The sequence below is a fragment of the Triplophysa dalaica genome, chromosome 6 (assembly GCF_015846415.1).
Source record: "Triplophysa dalaica isolate WHDGS20190420 chromosome 6, ASM1584641v1, whole genome shotgun sequence".
Taxonomy (NCBI): domain Eukaryota; kingdom Metazoa; phylum Chordata; class Actinopteri; order Cypriniformes; family Nemacheilidae; genus Triplophysa; species Triplophysa dalaica.
The window spans coordinates 21,593,794-21,613,055 of NC_079547.1; the positions used below are offsets into that span (position 1 = coordinate 21,593,794).

At 36.8% G+C, this 19,262-nt stretch overlaps 1 protein-coding gene across 4 annotated transcripts; it reads left to right on the forward strand.

The window, feature by feature from the left end:
- The first annotated feature begins 527 nt into the window (after window positions 1–527).
- cfap20dc (CFAP20 domain containing) lies at window positions 528–19,256 on the forward strand. 4 transcript variants are annotated; one of them, XM_056750201.1, is made up of 21 exons: window positions 528–856; window positions 935–1,024; window positions 1,323–1,416; window positions 1,634–1,706; window positions 1,978–2,092; window positions 2,221–2,374; window positions 2,917–3,027; window positions 4,273–4,462; window positions 4,622–4,731; window positions 5,017–5,148; window positions 7,949–8,262; window positions 10,803–11,132; window positions 12,585–12,761; window positions 14,281–14,352; window positions 14,943–15,004; window positions 16,110–16,201; window positions 16,419–16,467; window positions 17,092–17,185; window positions 17,269–17,372; window positions 17,998–18,085; window positions 18,166–19,256. In XM_056750201.1, exons 1-21 carry the CDS (start codon window positions 836–838, stop codon window positions 18,178–18,180), a joined length of 2,487 nt encoding a protein of 828 aa, XP_056606179.1. In that variant the 5' UTR covers window positions 528–835; the 3' UTR covers window positions 18,181–19,256. The 4 variants fall into 4 exon arrangements, 3 of the variants coding, with proteins under 3 accessions (XP_056606179.1, XP_056606180.1, XP_056606181.1); XM_056750202.1 differs by having other exon boundaries at window positions 2,920–3,027; XM_056750203.1 differs by lacking the exon at window positions 528–856 and having other exon boundaries at window positions 983–1,024; window positions 1,666–1,706.
- The last annotated feature ends 6 nt before the right edge of the window (window positions 19,257–19,262 follow it).

Genomic DNA, 19,262 nt, shown 5'->3' on the forward strand with positions numbered 1-19,262 from the left:
GAATACTAATAATCCGTTGGTATTCCATTTTCCAAAGGTAAATGGTGAAAGTTTAATATCTTACTTACAAGGACATGAAACTAGAAGGAAAAATAGAAACCATGCCAGGATTTTTAATTAATTTAGGCTAATGAGAATCGTTTTTAATAGAAAATGTAGGCCTTTTGGAAAATATAACAGCGGATCTGATCTGGTATGTTTTGGTTTCTATAATCTGGGTGTGCGGAGCAACAGAATAACATCATAAAGCCCATAACACACCACATTAAGGCAATTTGAAATGGATTTGGATAAACAGCTGATATTTCTTATGATAGTTATATGCTTTGACAGTCTATTATAGTTGTTTAAATACCATTTTAATAGGATAAACATAATACAACACTATATTAATGTGAATATCATAGCCTACACTTGTAAGGAATATGCGATTTCTTGCAAGGTTTCTGTAGGCTATGTAAAAAAATAGAAACGCGATCGCAGCTAACAGAGACGACAGCGTCCCGTTGCCATAGAAACGACGTGCCTTTGCGGTTGCAGCTATGGCTTACGGGCTAACAAACTGATCCTTTTAATTAATAAAGAGGGTTTACAACTGACAAAAAACGAACAGCCTCGACAAGTCATGATTTATACGTTGTTTTTCGTTATTCTGAGGGAAATTTAAAACTGTAATTCTGTTCGTCTGTTATATAGCTAGCGTCATGAAAACAACTGTCAACAGTGCCGATTGTCACTGTGTTACTGATGCTGCTGTTATTCGTCATTTTTCGCCTTTGTGAAAACGACACAAAAAGAAGAAAACGTGATTTTAACCCGTGAGACGTTTGGAAGCATGTTCAGAAACGATTATCAGGTAGGCCTATTGTAAGAACTAAACACCGTGGTTACTTTCTTTTAAAAAAATTCAAAGCTTTTTTTATTGCTCGTGTAGGGTGGACCCATTGTTGATATCTTCAGTGCTCAAGGAAAGGATCCTGTTGCTAAATGGAAACTATTTGGCAGGAAACCTTCAATAACCAAAGTATGTATGAAGTGTTTTGCACATAGTCACAATAAATGAGAGAGTGGTTGTGGTTTTTAACATTCTGTATATTTGTTATAAATGTATAAAGCGTATTCATGTTCATGCAGTTACAGTATTGCAGATTCTGGTGTATAGATAATCTGAGATTGACTTTTACGTAATCATTTAGTTTAAACGTACATATGTATTAGGAGTGAATCAAGGTATACATCATCATATATGTTTCTTAGGAACTGCTAACAAAGTTTGTAGCTTTCTGTTTATTTTATGCCTTTGCTTTATTTGTTTAAAACAGTTGTTTGACAAAGAAGTAAAGGGTTTTGTATACAGTCTTGATGGGAGCAGTCAAACACACAAGATGCAGTTACCAAAAGATGGCAAGATGGCACGTGAGTGTGACTATAAATCAGATGCACTGCATTTTTCTTCACATTTTACATATTTGTAGTATGAGAAAGGCTAGGATTTAAATGAATCAAAATAACTTTTATGTTCTTTAATGAACGATCAATTCACACAGTCATTTTAAAATATATTATAATCTTGAAGAATCAATACCGTCCTCGGTTTTTGCATATCTTCTAATTTTCTGTTTTATTTTCATAGTTGGATTGATTCAAAGGTTCCTTATTCTACAGGTCAATGTTCCGTTGGGAAAAGACTTCTCTACTGAATTTCTGTAAGTGTCATATATATTATTATCATTGTTGTTCCTTTCTTTGCATAACGTCTTAAAGTTAGTGAATAGGCCTACTTATATGACTGACATAGATGAAATTCAGTGAAAGTCTAGAGACTTTATCACCATGGAGAGCGAACTAATTCACACTTTCACACATGTAGACACAGTATGGCTCCCACGCAACCCTAAGCAGACAGGAAAATGGTTAAAGATCCTTCCCATCTGCCACGCAGAGCAGACGCTGTTAACTTTCTGAGCTGTCTTGCAGAGTGACAGATGAAGAACATCTCAAGAGAAGACTCTACTTGTCTACTGTACACAGAGAACTCTCAACGACCCCTCTGCATGCGAGAATACCTCTAACCTGCCTGAGACACAATATTGTAAGTCACCTAGAATGGTCAAATCAATGGGGATTGACTCAGCGAGATTCAATGTAAAACGGCCACGAAAAATGACCTGGGAAATGCTCTTGTTGCTGGGATGATAAGGTGCTACTGTCTGTGTGCAGTGGTGTAATCTGTGTATTGATCTGGACTCGCTCTCCGCTGAGATATTCAGAGGGACGCGCTTCCTGTCTTTGGATGGGATCGTCATCTCCGCCTGCTGTAAGCTTCGCCGCATCTTCACGATGAAAAATGAACCTGAGGACTCCATGGATAGAGGTTTGGAGAGAGTCATCTGATATTATCGTTGATGTACTGCATACCTTTTTTGGCTGCACTAAGTCACCAACAATGAAAGTGAATGAGGCCCAAATGTATATGCATTATCATGTAAAACATTCTGGGATGTTCTCATTTATTTATTATGGATTTTTATTGATTTATTTTGTTAAAAAAGGGACGATCTACATTAATCAACATCTATGTATCCAATTTATCCCAAAGGCTAGTTTTCATTGGTAGTCCCTTGTGTTGCAGAAAATTATTAAGACAAAATGTTATAAAGAAAGCAATAATAATCCAAGGAGAAATTATAAACTACTAAAATATAAAATATTGTGAAATAACACTTTGTACAAAAAGTATTGTTATGGGTTAAATAATAATAATAACAACAACAACTATTGTTATTAATATTACTATTGTTCATTTATCAATCAAATATCATTTGCCAATTCGTATACAGTATTATTGTTAAGCATTGTATTCTCGTTTTTAAAATTAAGACTTTTGTTTCTTCATTCAATGTCAATGTCCAAAAGAAGAGATTCCCAGAAGTTGCCAGTTTCCCGGTGAAGTCCAGCATATTATCCAACTGGTGAACATGAAAACATTGGGACATATTGATCTGAAACCTGCATACATAGATTCCGGTTAGTTCCATACGCAAACACCCACCCCCCATAATTTCCTTCGGTTTCATTTGCACAATTTTACAGTTGTCTCCTTTAGTTGAACTGAGCCGAAACTTTTTTGTTTTTTACATTGTTCTTTGCTAAACAGAAGGTCAGGCACCTCTGCGAACTCTCTCGCCAGTTCTTGTCTGTTAATTTGCTGACTTTAGACAACTCTTGCCATCTCTTGCCAAGAGAGCTCTAATCATGTGTCTTTAGTCACATACCTGTCTATTCTTTAAGCCCAGTGAGACCTTCATAGCTGTCCTCAGTTTTTTTTTATATCCAGACATCTGCTGGCCACATGTTACAATGCCAGACTGTTGTCATCTCACCTTTCGACTTCAGAAATTGGATCACATAATGCCCTCACACGTCAAATTCACCCCAGCGAGATATTAATATAACACTGACCTCAGGTGTTGGACACTTACGTTCATTTGAAAATGTTTGCACATAAACAAAAACTGTGACAAAACACAGCCGTCTATCATTCTACATTATTCATAGTTTTTCTTGCTCATCGCCTAGCAACAATGTATAATATACAGCGGGCCTGTAGTCATAGCGTACAGCCTTGAATTTCTGGCTGTTATATTGAAATGACAAATGGCAGTATTTTGTGTTTTGTTGCCAGGTTGCCACGACCTTAACAATGCTTTTCCTTGCAGCGTTGTGGTAAATAACAATTGAAGATATGTCCGTTTCAAACCAACAGATGGAAAGGATTTCACAATTTCAAGCTTTTTAAACATAAGAAGAATATGAGGGCAGTTGTTTTGTCAAAGAGCGCGTTGTGGTATTGTTACATTAAATACAGTTATTATATGGAGTATTATATGGAGGACATTTCACCCAAAAATTCTGTCATCATTTACTCACCTTTGAATTGTTCCAAGTCTGTTTAAATTTCGTTTTTCTGATGAACACAGAGAAAGATATTTGGAAGAATGATTCTAACCAATCAGTTCTTGGCCAACATTGGACCACCATAATAGGACAGAACTGTTGCTTTCATACATTCTTTAAAATGTCTTCTTTTGTGTTCAACAGAACAAAAAATTCACAAAGATTTTTTCTTTCTATGGCCAATGGTGGTAAATGAAGACAGAATTATAATTTTTGGATGAACTGTTCCTTCATTGTCTGTGGATGACAGATGTTGTAATGCTTTAAAATGCTTCGGCCAGGATAATGAGAGATTTCTGCTTGTCTGTTCGCTAGAGGAGACAGGCGCTGTCAAGGCAACCATAACACGGGGTCCAACACCCCGGGACTCCTCCCATATTGCGTTCGGGTCAAAGGTCATTGGACCTCCTCCGCTCACTGCGAGGAAGAGCAACACACCTGCAAACAAGAAAGCAGACGGATCGAAGTCTGAACTGAGCCTCAACATATCAGCAGATAAATGCACGTTTATTTTGAAATAACAAAATGGACACATTTGTTTTTTCTATAAAAACATTTTTTTGTTATATTTACCATATATTATTCTTTTTATATGTTCAAATAAGGTGGATTACGGTAAATCTTTCTTTGTAGTGTTTTCAACTTTGTCTCCAAACGCAGGTAGAAATGAAAATATACAACCCCGACCACCACAGGAAAAGCTATCAGCCGAGAGAACAAGCTCCAGCAGAGCACAGCGAATTCCCAATGTAGGGAGAGAAAAATTTAAAAAAGGTAAAGAACTGACCTCAAAATCAAATTATGTCCTTGTTGTCTCTCTTAAATATGTCCATTTTGACACATCCTGATTGGATTTTAATGAAAGCTTTTATACGTGGTTTAGCAGAACGTTGATTTTTTATCCTCGGTGATCACAATCAGCACTTGTGCACCGGAAATTAGAATTCAATTATTTTTATTATTATTTCTCAGACATTCACTCCCTTGATAATTAACTCCTTGTTACCCTTTGCTGTTTCTAAAAAGTCATTATATTTTGGTCTTCTATTTTACTTCAAGATAAAGAAGATGGCAAAATTAGCTTAAACCAAGAGGGACTTGAGCTTCAAGGAAAACTTACAGGATCCACACTTCAAACCCTGCGCTTAGATTCAACAGCGGAGGCTAAATTAACTGATCCGGATCTGCGGGGTGAGTAATATTCTGACTTAAATGTTAGCAGGGATATTTAAGCAGCTGGTTTCAGTTTATTAAATGACCTGACATCTATAGGAACTCATACGTGGAAGAATTATTAGCAGTGCCTGCTAAGGCAGGTAAACTTTTATTATAGCTCATAGTCTGGGTTAGAGGTTTATTGAAACCATATTAAACTTAAGTTTAAACTAATGCATTTGTGCTGCTGACATGGATGACTTTTGGACATGGATGACTAGTGAATTCACTATAGATCATAAAACAGGGACCTGAAGGAGGCTTAGGGGAATATTTCACAACACGATTCAGCTCCGCCCGCGCCAGAGTAGTAAAGGTTTAGCAAACCAAACGAAGCAAATGAGCGACGGACGGTTTAAAGTCGAGACCAAGAACGCGATCGGCTGCTAACAACCCTTCCCTGCAGAGCGGGCCTAACTCTAACTTCCCTTTAGCTGCGCAAAGAGAGTTCATTAGTGGTAATGGGACATTAAGTACACTGTGTAGGTCAGAACCAATGTCTCTGGGGTTCAGGCAAGCCTGCACCATGGGCAATTAGAAAAGGTGATTACAATATAAGCCTGTTCAAAAACGTGCCAGGAATCGAAATATGCTAAACCCCTCGGAATGACAAGACCGAAGGCAACACTCGAGAGGTGCTCTGTGAGCGTGCATGCTTTAATTAGATTGAATGCTACTCTGTGAAGAGCTTAATAGAGCCTTTACATCACTTTATCTGACATGGTCATTATGTTGGCGGTTTTTCATGTTTCATATTAATATGTAATCAGTTGGTCTTTATGATCCCTGCTATGAACAAAACAAACAGAACTTAATATAATCCATCATTCAGTGTACGGCCAAAAAGAAAATATCACCAAAAGTCTTTGTGTTGCAAAGCAGTTAGAACAAAAGGATTTTTTTTTAAATAAAATGTAAGCATTCATTCACAGAACATAAAAGACAATTTCACCCCATTCATTTCCAATGTATGGACACAAAACCACTTTTCTTAAAATGTGACCCTGAATAACAAAACCAGTCTTAAGTAGCACTGAAACATTTTTAGTAAAAGAAAAAAGCATTGTATGGGTGAAAATGATCAATTTTGTCAAAAATCATTAGGATATTCAGTAAATATCATGTTCCATGAAGATATTTATTACATTTTCTACCTTAAATATATAAAAACTTTAATTTTGTGAGTGGATGGCCTGCCACAGTGTCTCTGATTAACAACTTCAAAGGCGATTTTCTCCATATTTTATTTTTTTGCACTCGCAGATTCCTGAGTGTTAAGCGGTTGTATCTCAGCCAGATGTTGTCCTATTCTAACAACTCATACATCAATAAAAATCTTATTAATTAAGCTTTCATATTATGTAAACTTAATTTTGAAAATTGACCCATGAGACTGGTTTTGTTGTCCAGGGTCACAAATATAGTCTTTTGTGTTCCACAGAACAAAGAGTCACAGAAAGGTTTTGACCGACATGGTGGCGAATAAATAATGAGTTTTGGGCGAACTATCCCTTCAACACAGTCTCAAACTGTGCAGTTGCTACAGTTGTTCCTGATTTTCCCAATTCATTTAAAGACATCTGAGACAAAGTTGATGCCGAAGACTCAAATAAATCTTATTTTCTGTAACCTCAGAGCAGCAGTTTCCACACTGGGAATTCTGATATCCATTCATCTTACAATCATTAGGGAAATGTGTCACCACATCGAACCTCGTGCATGTGGTCTTACCGGACTTTGCCAGTGATTAAAAGCAAAAGCAATGTCCTTTCTCGTCCTTGCGTCTCGGTGAGGAGAAGAAAGCTCAGGTTCACAGTTCACAGTAGTTTAGTGAGACTTTTCGCCGCTGTGCATTTTGCTGAAGTAGATCAAAGTGTTCTACTCTCAGACTGCAAATTCATCATTTGGTCTCTGTGGTGTCTTTTGCTCCATGCTCTCTGGGTGTCTTCTCTTTAGTATGAGGGCAGGCAGACCCCACAGGCACACACCACAGCGTCTGAATTATGATCTTACTGTACCATTGCTCCCTATCTACTAATGATGCTGTTTTTGTGCCAGTGGGACAGCTCGAGAGTACCCCCCTCCTCAACCTCACACACACACAGATAATGCTATTTTTTATGGTAACGGTAATGCTGTTTCACTTATTCTCTCAGGACTGCAGATGTAAATTCCTTCCATCAACATTTTTTAAATATTGTTTTCAATGCATCTTCACCGTTTATGTAAAATAAAGGAGATCATTAAAGCATAATGCCGCAGTTATCAAATTTAGCACAAATGAAAGCCTTTGGACGCATCCTATAAATTCATCCGAGCAGTTGGCAAGCGACGCGAGTTCATCTCAGTCTTCGAGGAGTCGGCTTATTTGCATAGGCCTATTAAAAAGAACGCAGGCGAGAAACATGAGTGCCCGTATAAAAAATGAAAGATGAAACATTATGTTTCCTAATTAGATCTTTATTATTGATCTTTATAGAGACATATGAGTCAATACAAGGTCCCAGAGGGTAACCCAAGCAGAAGTTATTAATGCTTTCTCGATGTGCCGCATATTATAATCAAGTTATATGTGCGTTTTATTTTGCAAAGATCATTTGGGGTGAACTTTTTGACACAAGTATACAATCCAAATGTATACATATTTGAATGCATATGTATTTGTATGTTTTATATATTTTATATTTAATTTTCATCATTTTTTTTCATCATTACATTCATCAAAATATAAAATATCTTTAAAAGGGCAACAAATGGTGACTTATCATTCTTACAGACAGTGTTTCTACTACGGATACAACTGGGTCAGTTCTCCAGTTTCCGTGTGCTTCTCCACTTCCTGCGTGTGCACTGAGTACAGATGATGCTGACCTTTGTGACACAGAAACTGAGCTTTCTCTCACCGATGAGGAATATGAAGAGGAAGTCTTCACTTTCTCCTCATGCCCTCACTCAGCTAGACGGAATCAGGCTAGCAGCAACCCTGTTGAGGATCTGATCTTTGGCCTTAAAGGTCACCAGCCGGTGTCAGGAGGAGAACGCAAAGATGCGCGCCTTGAGGATGATTTTGTCGGCAGTGAGAGTGAGGAGGTACAGTGTGGACTCCCAGACACTTTAAAATATTGAGATAAACACATCCCACGGGTTTAACTGTAACTAATGGAAATTAATAGAAATGAATTATCTTGAGACTTGTTTATTTTGTTTGGTTGTCAAACAGCCAGCAGAACTTGAAATAAAATCTAAGCTAAAGTGTGTAAAAATAGACATTTAAAATAAGTAAAACATTTGGCAGACACCTTTATTCAAAGCAACTTAAATTGCATTATACTACATATTTGTTTCCGAGTATGTGCAATCCCTGGGATCAAACCCATGACCTTGCCATTGCCAGCGCCACGCTCTAACCACTGAGGTACAGGAAGGCCAATTATTATTATTAATGAATTATTGTAATGTATTTATATGTATCATTATTATTGATAGAAGCAATATTTTTATTATCGTTGAAATGTTATATGTTCAATAATAATAATAACCGTTGACGTTGTTTTGATTGTATTATTATTAATTGTTATTAAAATAATAATTATAATAATTATAGTTTTTTTGCTTAAGGTTTGTCTTATTTAAGTCTAAAATATAAACATAATCACAGAAAACGTCACTGACTGGAATCTTTCTGTGCAAATGTCACCAGGAAATGGAAACAAAAGCCGATAAAAATCCAGCTGTGTTTACATGCATAAGTCCTTGAAGAAACTTTTCAGAGATCCTGTACGCTTTTGTTCAGACACCTGTAGATATAATCAACTCATTCTTCTATAGGAGCATATAGACATTGGCAGAACGAAAAACATCAGTAATTTCACTGCGATTTGTCTGCATAAGGAAACAATTCTTTTATCACACATGCTAATATACAAGCAGTCGTATTTTTATTTCCAAGTTTCCTATCATGTACGATTTAGCGGAGTCATCCGTTAATAATGCACAACTTGATTGAGCCCCCCAGGGGCACTGCTGTTCAATTAGGTCCATGAAGAAAGCATCAGTTTTCATCAGCTCAATTCATTTCTTACGAGAGGGCATTCAGCTCAATGGTGCTCATCAGTTCTCCGTCCATTGAGATGCACATCATTCATTTACCCTGCGTCTGCTTCGTCTCCTCCCGGGAAATCAGCCTCATCTTGGCATACATATGTTCTGATGCACTTAATTAGAGATATTTGATTCATACCGCTGACAGTTTTACTGTTTGTTTATTTCTCCTTCCCCGCCCTTGATATGTTTCTAACTCTTATTATTTTCCATTCTCTTTGGCAACAAGAAGAGGATGTCAGCATTTGTCTTCTTATTACCAAAGGGAGACGGAAAGTGAAATAATTACTTGTTTAAATATTCTGAACGTTATATTTGCTTTGCATCGCTGTAACTCACACCTGCGTGATATTAAATCATTTCCACTGGAAGCAGAGGTGATTATATGAACCTAATGACTTCCATTAATGCCACAGAGTTGTCATCTAAAGATAGATGAAGCAGTAATGTACTAAAAATCCTCTTTAACACAACGCACTTGTGTCAACCCAAAATTATTGTTTCAATGGTTGGGTAAGACACGGATAAACCAAACTATCGGTTGCTTTAAATAAACCTCAAAGGTTTCAGAAAGATGGATTTGTTTGTTAAACAAACACAAATCATTAATGTAGTTGCAACTTCAACTGAGTAAGTTTGATGATTGAACATGATTCTTTTTAATGATGTTTCCTGTTTATCATATGTCAAAATATTTCAAACTGTAAATCAAAAGAAGTAATGTCTCTGTGTCCCCCAAAAAAATAGATATTTCAAATCTCCCCTGGTGGGGACACAAAAACGAAAGACGACAAAAAGCTTGATTTGATAGCTCGGCTGTCCGTGCCCTTTTACTAAGGTTGTCCTCATTAGAGTGAAGCTTGCTGTTCAAGACCATTAGTGTAGATCAAAGCCTCGCCAGTTTAAAGACCTTATCTTATCCAAAACAGAGCGGAGACAGACAACTTTCCCGGCACCGCGTCGCCCTGATTAATTACAGGTAACTGTGATGTTACTCTGCACATGTCAGGCTGTCTCGCGTCGTGGATATTAATGTGTTTCATCTGTGACAGCGTTGGTTTTCTTGACTCTGACATTCTTGCAGAAGGTTTCATCATTCCCTTTGTGATTCCATCACAAGTATTTTTGGGTGGATTAAATGTAATACTTGTATTTTGGGGAGTAAATTTGGTTTATTAACGTCTTTCGTAGTTTGTTTTATTATTGCAGGCTGTAATGCTGTGATTTGAGGAAGCGGCATTATTAATCTTGGGTTTTCATAATTAATGAAGCCCAAGCGTCTCTGTTAGGGATTTAAAAACAATACATTTCTTGTGTGCCTTATAGAGGATAAACGGGTTAAAATATCTTGACAGAGGGACTTGATACGTTGGAATATTATCAGGTGTGGGCTTTTTTGAAAAAAAAACGTCATGCTAGCAACTCCATTTCAAACACTCCTGCACAACAATAATTAAGAAATGTAGTATTGAAATTCCAAACATGTTCTCAGTGTTTTTATCTCTTTTTTCCCACTGCTTCTTTAATAGGATGAAATGCATATCGAGTTCCTCATCCGTAGACATGCAGTCCATTCTGTTACTGCTCCATCATCACCTCCCATACAAAAGCACACATTCCTACCCAAGTTTTTGCCTGAGCCGGTTACGACCTCAACACGACGTGTCTCTGAGGGCCCTAGAAGAACTGAAGCTGTGCGTATAGCACCAACCCGTTGCCTCTCACCCAGCACCTCTAGATACACGAACAGACCGGACCACTCCAGAGCTGGTAGAACATTGCCTGATGGAGACACGAGTATATCTATTAAGAGAGCATCTGTTCGTGAGATTTCAGTTGAGAATTCTGGGCTTCAAATGGTAAGTCTGCTTTCTAAGGGTTAATAATAATAATAAATAAAATAATTGACACCATAAATAAATTGTTAATAAATAAAGTTTATGACTATTATTTATTAAAATATTGTTTTAGTGAATTATTTTTATATGATTGTTGGTTTTTATTATTATTATTATTGTCTAGACAGCAAAGATATTAAGTGAAGAGAAAATGGAAAATTTTACCTTACATCTTTAATGTTTCTCCTGAGAAAAAGTTCATAAAATTTCAGAAGAGATCTTCACATTACAAACTGTGCTCGGATGTATCTTTTAAGATTGTATTATCAATTCAAATATTTCTTATGCTTTTTCTTATATCTTATAAAATACATAATCTAATTGTATAGTTCCATATTCCTAATATGTCAACAAATTATCCTAAAAGCAATTTTGCTTAATGTTTGCTGTTTGCTTAATGTTCATACAATGAAAAACATTAAGACCTAAAGGAATAGTTCACCCAAAAATTCACAAAAGAAGAAAAAAGAAAAAGGCTGGTCTCAATACAATAAAAGTCAATGGGGATCAACGATTTTTTTGTGTTCCGCAGAAGAAAGTCATACAGGTTTGAAATAATTTTTGGGTGAAGGATCCCCTTATATGAAACTGAGAACTCCAGTAGATCATCTGAGCTATGAAAGAGCAACCTTTGAGAAATTCATTTTTCACTGAGTTTGTGTGCTTAGCCCACACAAATCACATGGCCCATGTTCATGGAGATGAAATGTTTTTAAGCGTAACTAGCATCCAATCCATGCAGGGTTAGAGGGGATCAAATCACGCACATACTTCAGATGAATTGGCACACTCAGGCAGAGTGGCTTGTTTATGAGTGCCTCTGTTCTTATTGTAATTTCCGAACTGGTATGGCTCTTATTTTTCCCAGAGGCCGGATATTTTAATCGGAATCCATTCAGATTGAGGAGAATGGGTTGTGCCTCTGCATCTCTTTATGGTGAATGGCTTGGACACAGTGTTTTGCTTTTCATGATTGAGAATATTTTGGCCGTTTGAACACACAGAGGTTGCTCTTTCATACTATAGCTCAAGAGTTTGCAATTCTGTTCCAAAACAAGCAACAATTAAAACAGACAGTAAAAAAGTGTACACCTGTCTTAAATGGCTTTGATGTAAGAATTACAGAAGATTTCCACGGATGCCCCATAACACCAACAACCCCATTTAAAGCTGACAGGTCTCTCTAATGCCGCCAAAGTTTCCTGAGCTTATCTTGGAGGTCTCTGATAGATCCAGGTACATGTAGGATTTTTGAGCAGCAGGCAGCCATCCCTGCAGATGTCTTGGCCTTAATACGGGTGCCAATTAGCTTGCGAGCTCTGATTGATTGCTTGCTAATTAGCTATAGCCAGTAACGATTGTTCTCATTACAAAGTGCCACTGATGAAGTAATGAGATTTTCGGGCCTCGCAGGTGAGCGTCGATCAGAGGGTTCGACCTTTGGGCTCCAGCAGGTGTGATCTGAGAAGAAGTGAAAAGAGCGAAGAGGAGGAGGAGGAAGATGAGCTGCGAATGTTGGCCACTTTGAAGAGAGAACAGGAGGAGGAGCAAAACAGCGACAGGGGCGGTCCAGGTCTTACTGCATCACAGGTAAAGGAAAATGATGTAATTAAAGACAGAATGCATCATGATAACACTTTGTGATGGATAAGTGATTCTTTAAAAAAACTTGCATGCCAAACATAAAAGAAAAGTAATATATTTTGCATAGAAGGATATAAAACCGCGCATTTTAATGCAAATGTCAACATTAGCATGAAAAAAGTTTTTTTACCAAAGGTTTTCACCAAACTGATAGGTCAGTTGTCAATATTTGGTGGTTTAAATATCCATGTGAAGTCTCTCTAAGGTTTTTAAAGCATAGTTTAGGTACTGAATTGTCACTTCAATAAATGGTCCGTATTCCTCATAAGAGGGCAAAAAAAAATTAAAATGTAATAACAATATTGTGGTGATTAAAGAGCCATCCCTTTTTGATTTGTTAATTGTTTCTGGTTTGCACATTTTAATTCACAGAAATCCAACAAAGTATGTTGTGTCCTGAAAACATGCTTCGTTTTTTTCACATTAATAATGCATACATTTTTCCAACTTTTTAAACTGAAAACTTGTGCATAGATAAATATTTTTTTGATGTCTGTACTCTGAATTATCAGGGCTTTAGTAAAATATAAACAGATATTTTTTTTTATCATAACATGTTAAGGTCAATACGATACAATATATGCGTATTCAATACAATTCAGTTCACATAAAAAAAAGATTTGTTTGCGTTAGCATTATGGAAATCAAAATAACGTAGAAGGTGAATGTGCTGAATAGTCATGAAAAATACTGTCACTGTGTGGAAAAACAGACTTGATTCGTTATTTTCTTGATTTAGGTGAATTCAATTTCATGATTCCCCGCTTAGAACGTATGTCTGAAGATGTCCCACCCGTACCCTATCAGCGCGTTTCCGCTTCTCAGGCTGTTGAGATTGGTCGGTCCCCTTCTCACTGCACGTGTATTCATAAGCTTTGGCTTTTAGCAATAAACAGTAACCATGACATCAACTTCACTTCGTCGGTTAAATTAACACTAATAACAGAATTTATTCTGGAACTAAGTTGGATAATAACTCAAGCACATTGTCCCGGAGACATTTGCAAGCAGGACTTCAAATGAGGTTTCATAGAAGTGTTTTAGTGATATACTCACACACAATAACAGTGTATCAACCAGAACTGCTTTCACAGCCGATGTTTAAGTCGTAGAAGCTGTTATTTGACTATTGTCAAATGTTTACAATGTGACCAAACACTACTCCATCGGCTCTTCCTCTTCTCTACGGAGGGCCTCGCCCCTTTTTTGTGTATTCCTTTGGGCGGAGGTTATCCAAAAACTCGGAATAGTGACATCATGTACACGGGAAGTAAAGGGCTGTAGTCCGATTCCAGTCGTTCCCTGTAGTCCGTGAAAAGCAAATTCTGTTGAAGACAATATCTCACTTGGCACTGAACTTTAAGCTTTATCATTTAGTAGATATTATTTATGCTCTAACGGCAGCATCACAGGGAATGGCACCTTTAACTAAAGTTTTACCACAATTTGTATTATCTTGTGTCAGGTTCATCACTGTAACATCAGTCTGAGTGCCAGCAGTGATGACACCTCAACCTGGACTCAGTGTATTCCGCTGGTGGGTTTACACACACACACACACACACACATAAGGTACAGTTATAATTAGTACAGTTATAATTACACAAGTTAAACTCAGGCCCTCACTTGAGCACATCACAGAAATGTTGATAGTCTAACCTCATCCTGTCCTCAGCTGATCCAGTATGGATAATCTATAGCCAAAAGGCAAATAACATTTGTTACCTGGGGCTATCAGACATTAATTATCAGGTCAGAGAAAAATAACGTCCCATGACACAGCAATATCAGAACCGATCCATCATTTGTTGTTGATTACATAAATAAACTGCAAATGCTAATTATGTCTGGTGGGCCTGGTGCTCTGAAGCATCAAATGATAAACTAAAATTTTTGGGAAAACGGTGCAATACTGCCACCATCAGGCATTACATAAACACAACATTCACAATAAAACAAAAATACTGAATGACACTTTTGCATGTCTGTTGCTCAGTCCTGCATTGCATTTACAGTGCACGGGTTTGAAGAAAGGCACGTTCTAATAAAATGTATATCTTGAAATGTACTGTAAGTTGCTTTGGATAAAATCTAAACTGTAAAAACTTTTTCCACACATATCCACAGCCAGTTGAACAGGGTCAACACTACCAGAAAGAAATGACGCCTCTTCTTCACTCCAATCCAAGGTAAGAGTCCACATAGGTCTCCATTCATCATAACTGTAAGGCATAACTCTAAGCAGTGCTCCAGGTAGCAAGTTAATCCATCAGTTCCATACCATAAAACCTTGAACGCCGGAAAACAAAAAGAAGAACAGACTGCGCGCTCATCAAAATTTGTTGTTAGTTTTGAAATAATCTGGGTACCAGACGTGAGAAAAAATTCCCAGACCATCAACACACTACATCTTTGACAAAAATATCCTAATTTCTGTTTTACAGAATATACAGAACAATACATTAAAGTAAAAAATTGTAAATTTGAGTACATTCATAATACAATCTCATAATCTGTGGCTCTCAGTGGATCTCAATTTCCTACACCAAACTTTGCTGTCAATGGAATCTGCCCACAACGGCACGCCTCGATGATTAATTAAGCATGGTTGTCATGGACAATGAGTTAAGCCGAATTATGCATGTGCTCAGAGGCTTGTCTGTGTCACCTAGCTGTCACCGCCATATCAGAGCTCGCTGGGAGGTCATCATCCACCTCCCTCCCATCTCACTGGGGAGCCTGTCCATCAACACCACATGGGGCCTTCAAAAGTGTCATGTAAATGAGAGAATATGAAACAGAGCGACAGGCAGAGTCAGGGGGTCTTTCATTCTCAATAAGCGGTACCATCATTGGCTGTACAGGAATGCCGAAAGTATAATTCAGTACTTTCACCAACACCATAACATCAATGCAAACTGATCAATTAAAATGTTTCATTAATCAATTAAATGTTATCAATTATATGTTAATAATGATTAGATTTGCCAACTGGTCCTATAAGTGTTAAATGGGGTCTTAGCCAAAATCTTGCACTCTAAAGGCATGCATTCTTACAGACTCCAAGTTATTTCGATGTTGCATTTAAGAAGAAAATAATAAAGCCGAACAGTGGAGACACTATGACAAATATGCAGCAAAATATCCTCTAATGCTCTTCTCATTATTTTCTGACGCAAACCGATGATGGCCTTACAAATTTGGGCTGGTCTGTTAACATGCAGAAAATGTAAAAGTGATATAGGCCTTGAAATGTTGCATTTTGAGATTAATTACCATTTTATCCTGTTATAGAGAATGGATGGATGTCATTAGCCCTCCGATTGTTCATCCAAATCAGCAGATGGCAGGTGGCAAAGGAGACCACAGCAAGGTGTCAACAAGAGGTAAATCATAAGAAGATTTGCTTCTAATAGGTATAAAATATATTTACTTAAATATTTTGGAGTAGTTATATAGTCACATAAATTATATAATAAAATTGTAATTTTATTTTATAGATTATAGTAACACATTTTTAAAGCAAAATAGCTTTTCTGACTATTAGCACTGCTCTCCTATTTTTTGTTTTTATTCTACATTTAACGTTTTCTCCATCAAAAGGGTCTAAGTTACACAACAACAATGGAGAGGAAGAGTTTCTCAATTTGATGTATGATTCATGCCTCAATTGCTATTTTGATCCACAGTCTGGGAAATATTACGAGCTGCTCTGATTTTAATTGAACTAGATCAACAGATACAGGAGATTTTAAAATGTACAGTTATTTGAATTGTTTGTAATATGAAATTAAATCAAATCAGTTTGTTCACATTAATGTGCTCTACAGTTGAATATTTTATGACATCATAACTGAAAGAACTATATTGATTAATGTGTTTTTCTTTCAAACTCCAACTAAATAATATTATTAAAAGTCCGTCATAGGCTAACTATTTCACTGTAAGATGATTTTATTGGGAATTTGATGTGTCAAGAAAATTCCTCATATGATTTTACTCTATGTACAGGTCTGTAATTTTCTCAAAACAATAAATAATATTCAGAAAATCCCTTTGTTGTTTTTAAATTTCTTTTCTTTTATTATAAATGACCTCACTGTGTTTACTGTATAGTGTTGACGGAAGTCTTGACGTTGCCGCACTATAGACCAATCAAATGCCTGTTGTCCCTACGTCACGCAACAGCTGAAATAACCAGGAAGTAAACAACCATGGCGAGAAAGTCGTTGAAGTTAAACTGCGTTAATATGTTATTATCTGTGATTACATACAGTGTTCTTGAAGAGTTAGCCATCGCCTTACCGTCATCAGGACACAGCGAATCTAGACAATCGCGATCTTCAGAGAAGCCATCAACCGATCAACAGGTTCCTCATCGACTTATTTGCATCATCGCTGAACTTACCAGCTTCAGTTTGCATAATTAATGCTTTTTCATATTGTTACCTAGGCAGTAAGACTTCATCCTGGAGTGATAGCATCTGTTGTATTCGTTGTAGTAGCTGCAGTCGTCGCTGCTGTCTTTATCGTTAGGAGATACTGCTGTACGCAGAGGTAGGTTAAATTACGCAATTACATTACACTAGCAAAAGGTTAAAGCAAAAAAAACTTTTTTTCTATGTTGGTTTGTTTATATAATAACTATTGGGTCAAAAGTTGAGCACAGCATTGGCATATACATTGTAGGCACATTTATACTGAAAGGTTCACTTAAATTGTGTTCTCGGGTCACTTAAGGGGGCAAGTTGTCACGTGTTTTATTTTATTTTACTTGTATTTTACGTTTTCATGTATTTCCTGTATGTCTCGAAATGTTTTTTTTTTAGTGTAACTGTTGAACTCTTTAAATAGAGCCTAAAATGATCTATTTAATGGAATGTTCCCATTGTGACAACATACCCTGTTTAGTTTGATGGACCCTGATAAAGGGACGTGTTGTCAATAATACTTTTTTCCTGTAAAGTAAAGAGTGGAAATATTCAATGCTTTCAGTAGTGTTGTGCCCTTACAGAAATCGACTTCTAAAAATAAACCACCCTTGAGATATATGATGTAAAGAGTTTGACAACAAGCAGGTCTCCCCTATTGGATGATACACGATGGGACACTGTAGTCACTGTTTGGTGACACCCCATCTAAAGATTAAAACATTTATAAATGGACATGATTTCTCTTTCAGTGATGCAACATATCGGTACTCAGAGCTGCGTCATCAAGAAGAGCAAAATGCAGCCACTGCCGCAGAGGAGGATAGTGACTCAGATGAGGTTTGTATAAATGATTAGTTACGTGTATAATGACCTTATTTTCTTATTATTTATTCTTACGCAAACTTTTCCTTCCCCAGGATCTTTTGGAATGAATCAGCACACAATGTATTCCTCAAGTTTCTCTTTCCTTTAAACTGTGACACTTTAGGGCCATAAGCAGCATATGGGATCAGGCCATTTACAAACCAAAGGAGCTAATGAAATATTTATCATTGTTCCACCATTTTTCAGTTAAATTTAGCTGGTTTAATGGGGCAGAAGTCTTAAGTTTCTCACCATTTACACATTTAGAGAACATAGGAAGCAAATTTTAAAATAAGCATTTGTAAACAAATATGGTTCTGTGTGTTGTTTTGAAGGATTTTTTGAGTCACTGTATATATACGATTTTCCTTCTTGATTCCAATATTTAAATATTTTCCTTGAATTTATGGTTTATATGTGAAAAACCTTTTAAGAAGTACATTATATAGGTTATAAAGTAAATATTTGTTTGCAGAAAATATAAAGTTACTTGGATGTAGTTTTTATACACTCCTTGCAGAAGGAAGTCTGCAATTTCTTCTATGCAAGATACTTCGTACCAAAGTCTTTAAGCCTTTTGAAATGTTCTTCCTATTTATTTATTGTGCGTGCGTGAGTGCGTGCGTGTGTGCGCGTGTGTGTGTGTGTGTGCGTGTGTGTATGTGTGTGTGTGCGTTGGCACATCTTTGCCTGCTGACCTTGTAGGAACATCTCAGGGTTGTCCCACTGGATATTGTATTAAGTGCCACTGAGACCAGAAGCACAATCTGAATATTCCTTTGGTGCAGACTAGTCCGACCAACTATACCCTGTACCATCTGTTTAGGTTGCATACAACTTGTGTCTTACTGAAATACGTTACTGAACTCTGTAGCGTATGTAATAATCTGTTAAAGTGAGAAAGGTCAGTCGGCGTATAATTCTCAATTTTAAACCTGGTGTTCACCATTGGCTGTGTTTGACAGTGATGACAAAGCAACCTTACACGAGAGCCTTTCGTGTGTTTCTATTGAACTCATAAGTATTTTTAATGTCAACTGAAATCTATCTTGCTATTTTCGTATTGAGTAACAAAGGATGTGCATGTGAACGTTGAATAAAATGTTTGTTTTAATGAGCAGAAATAAAAGAGTATGTGTTTATATATCCT

Bases quoted from the DNA above. Each gene is read 5' to 3' on its own strand.
- cfap20dc (XM_056750201.1), top strand. From the start codon at position 836: ATGTTCAGAAACGATTATCAG. The intron at 5,149-7,948 runs GTGAGTAATATT...TCATTCTTACAG, and splicing joins AACTGATCCGGATCTGCGGG to ACAGTGTTTCTACTACGGAT. The intron at 14,353-14,942 runs GTGGGTTTACAC...ACATATCCACAG, and splicing joins GGACTCAGTGTATTCCGCTG to CCAGTTGAACAGGGTCAACA.